Source organism: Scaptodrosophila lebanonensis, unplaced genomic scaffold, assembly GCF_003285725.1.
Source record: "Scaptodrosophila lebanonensis strain 11010-0011.00,11010-0021.00 unplaced genomic scaffold, SlebRS2 tig00000043-arrow-pilon, whole genome shotgun sequence".
NCBI classification, from domain to species: Eukaryota; Metazoa; Arthropoda; class Insecta; order Diptera; family Drosophilidae; genus Scaptodrosophila; species Scaptodrosophila lebanonensis.
In genome coordinates this window covers 14043563-14047104 of record NW_022060545.1, presented here as the reverse complement: position 1 = coordinate 14047104, position 3542 = coordinate 14043563, and the positions used below count along the sequence as shown (strand labels likewise).

Here is a 3542-nt window from a genome sequence, read left to right as displayed (position 1 = left end):
AAATGTCAGACATCTGTCATTTAATTTAATTTGACTTCACTTGCTTTCATTTGCTCGCTTGCCTTTCTTTTTTTGTCGCGTTCAAGGCGTCGTCGCTGGCACATAACGTGTAATTTGGTGGGGGAAGGGTGCCTTGGGGCTGTTGTTGTTGTAGTTGGGCAACACACGCGCACGTATAATTTAAAACGCGTCACACACACAAGCAACCGCTCATGCATGAGGAAAGAGAAAACTTTTTGTTTTGCATAAGTAAATTTATTTACGATCCTTTGTATGCTCCGGTAATAAATATGTGTTATTCTAAACGCTTAGACTAAGAAGGAAACTTAACGGTTTGCTAAGGTACTAGAATATGATCTAACTTTAAACTAAGGCAACTCAAGCTGTTGGGCTCCGCTTTTCGAGAAGTTGCAACTGCTTGTGGCGATGCCGCAGCTGACGCTTCAAATCCCTCCTGAACTGCGTTTCGCGATTGAGCGCCTGCAGGTCCTCATAGCTACATGTGGCCATGCTTTGCTTTATCTGGGCTATAAGCTTGTCGGTCAGCTGAAGCTTGGTCTTTGAGATGCGCACATAATGTGTCCTCCGACGTCGCAGCTCCGAGCAATGCAGGTACAGTGCATAGGCGGTATTTTTCGCTGGCGTAGATGCTTCTACTGATCTTTCCATATCGACGTCTGATTGTCAACTGTAGTATGGGCAGCAGGAGATGCCACTTTTATACTTGCGACATGGTAAAGGGCTAACGGTCTAACGGTATGAAGTGTGCCTCAAATGCGGTCCTACCTGCTTATCTACCGAGTACCGAGCGTGCGCCACCGGCACGATTTTTCATGCTAATCCTTCTGGGCACATTTACCTGTCCCATGAATTATAGCTGTGCGGCCCTAGTGCGACATACTGTGGCTTAAGTCTAGTCAAGACTTTAGTGTGACCTGAACATATTGTATATCTGGCCAAAATTTCAGCCCGGCTAACTAAAATACCTGTTGAAAAGAAATTGAAGGTTGAAACAGGTAATAGTGTTCAAAGTTTTGAAATGTTAGTGCTATGTATATGCTTTGGTGTTACACATGAAGGAAATCCATCCACGAAGCGGCTTTCGTTAACCATTTTATGTAAGCATCTGGAATTCTAAACTAACAAAATGAAGGTTTTTAGCAACAATCACATCAAACTAATCACCTTAGCCATTTTTTCTCAAACCAAATACATTTACTTATATTAAGCTGTTTCTACATGATTTTATATAATCATCGGGTCATACTGACCCAGGATATAACATTTTTGGAATCTTCAATTATCCCTTTCTGTGTTACATACATTCGAACCGAACTTAATATATTCATGTGAAACATAATATTAATATCAGCTTTGTAATGAACTGGAAATTAAATTTTCCACCACTATTCCAACATTTGACAGCTTGTCCGCAAAGACCAATGATTTTAAATATCCCAAAGAATGTTTTTATCCCCTTATTCGTTCTCCTAATATCAGACTAAGTTGGTCGCATTGTACAGCTGGGAAGCGCCGCTCAAACATTATGTATGTTTGCTATTTTGAAAAACTTTTTATTTTTATGCTAAAGTTGAACTCATTCTTAACAATTTAAGAGTTTTTGAAAGATTCAACGTAATAGTAAATTGCAGGCAATTTTTTTCAGATTTTGAATAGAATTCTATGTGTTTATTTTTGGCCCACTGTATGGCAGCTTGACTTAAGCGCTTGTGTTATCTTTGGCCTGTTTTCCGGACCAGCGAGTTTGTGGATGGCAGCTAAAAAGGGCGAAAAGGGACAAAAGTAGAATTCCGCAGCCATGGGCAACATTTTGAGCATCGCCATGTGTTACGTGTTGCAATATTAATGCATTTTTGGGCAAATCCTGTGCATATGCATGAAGACCGTCTGAATGAAGGTGCTGGCTTCCGACACCGAAGCGCGCATTCTCAATGCGCTGCGCGTAAAGTTGAGCAAACTTTTGTGCTTGGCTGACCCAAAAATCAGCAACGGCATCGGCATCGCCATCGACATCACTCGCATCGACGCCATCAATGACGAAACTAACTTTAGCGAGCATGCAATGCAACTTTCGAGCAGCTCCGGCGCCCACGTTCTCAGTCAAGCCATCGCTATAGCCATCATCGTCGACGCTGGCATGCATGAATAGCTTTGCAAGCTGTGCCGCCATATCCTTGACACAAACGAGCAGACTTTAATGCTCCTTTGAGGTTTATTAATTTGCATGAAGTTTTGGACCGTTCATCATTTTTCATTCGTCTCGCAAAGTTGCCACTCGCATCATATTTTGGTCGCAATTAAAAATTGCTTATAACCGGAAATGTCAAGATGGTCAACCAATCCGATCGTTATGCAAAGCGGATAGAAAGTTTCGGTTGAAAAACTTAATTTCCTATTTCCCTTACTGTTTGACACATGAACTCCTGCAGCAAGCATGCCTCAAAAGTCAATCCCCGCCCCCACGTTAGCCCCCCAAGTCTTTTAGTGTAAACTGTGCGCATCATTATTTGTGAATTTTTGACACTTTTTCATGCTTCTATGATGTTGTTGCTTGCCGCTCTCGTTTCTCTAGTTGCCGAGCAACTTGTAAATCAACTCAAGCACACGCACACACGCCTGTCCTCTATTTGGTATGTGTACATACTCGTTTGTATGTACAAGTATATGTGTGCATTGCCGAGTGTGTGTATGTGTGGCACATTTCCGGCGGAAGCGTAAGCACAAAAGTTCGTTAAATGCCACGGCTCTGGCCCAAGAAATGCAACGTCGCTTCATTTTCAGCCAGACATTGACTGATGATGATGAGCATGATGATATAAATGGGATTTTAGTGCGCCATGACAATAGTAAACTACTTGCGGCATCACCCACTCTCACGACACACCCGCCGACACATCATAAGTTGTGATAGCGATTGCCGTCTTGACATCCAAGTAAATTACTTGCGGGTATTTATGGAGCAACAATTACAAGAAAACAAGAATTCCTTCTCAGTTTTTGCTGCATACTTCTGAGGGCCACACGGAATTAAGATGTATTTTCACGTACAGATTACGCAATTCTGTTTAACCTCCTTCCGTGTAATGGATGTATATTACATAAAATTGAGTATTATTGAGTCATTCGTTTACCAATTTTGTTTATAACATGTTTGACATCGAGCCTAATAAAGATGGCATTGAAATCAGAAACATTTTTTTTTTTTTTTTTTTTTTTTTTTTTTTTTTTTTTTTTTTTATACATATATACAATTTATTAAACTAGTTTTCTACTACCAATATGGCAACTTAAGCTAGTTGAAAGTTAGGGAATACAAAAGTTGTCTATAGTAAGCATCTATAGGACGCACTTATATCTATGTACATATATACAATATTTACAATGTTTTACATGAAAAATGATTATATTTTATGATATATACTATGTATTTTATACAAGGGCTCTTGTGGGGAGATCCTTTGGATGGCACTTCTTCAGTCTTCTCTTCTTAGGTTTGGACAGGAGCCGCCTCGCTAGTGCGT

General features: G+C 40.4%; 1 protein-coding gene across 1 annotated transcript; it reads right to left on the bottom strand.

The window, feature by feature from the left end:
* Nucleotides 1-378: 378 nt before the first annotated feature.
* On the bottom strand, nt 379-669 carry LOC115622543. The gene has a single exon (XM_030516510.1). It carries the CDS (start codon nt 667-669, stop codon nt 379-381), a length of 291 nt encoding a protein of 96 aa, XP_030372370.1.
* Between the last annotated feature and the right edge of the window lie 2873 nt (nt 670-3542).

What these genes read in the sequence shown, in the direction of transcription:
- LOC115622543 (XM_030516510.1), bottom strand. Translation starts at nt 669, where the DNA reads ATGGAAAGATCAGTAGAAGCATCTACGCCAGCGAAAAATACCGCCTAT.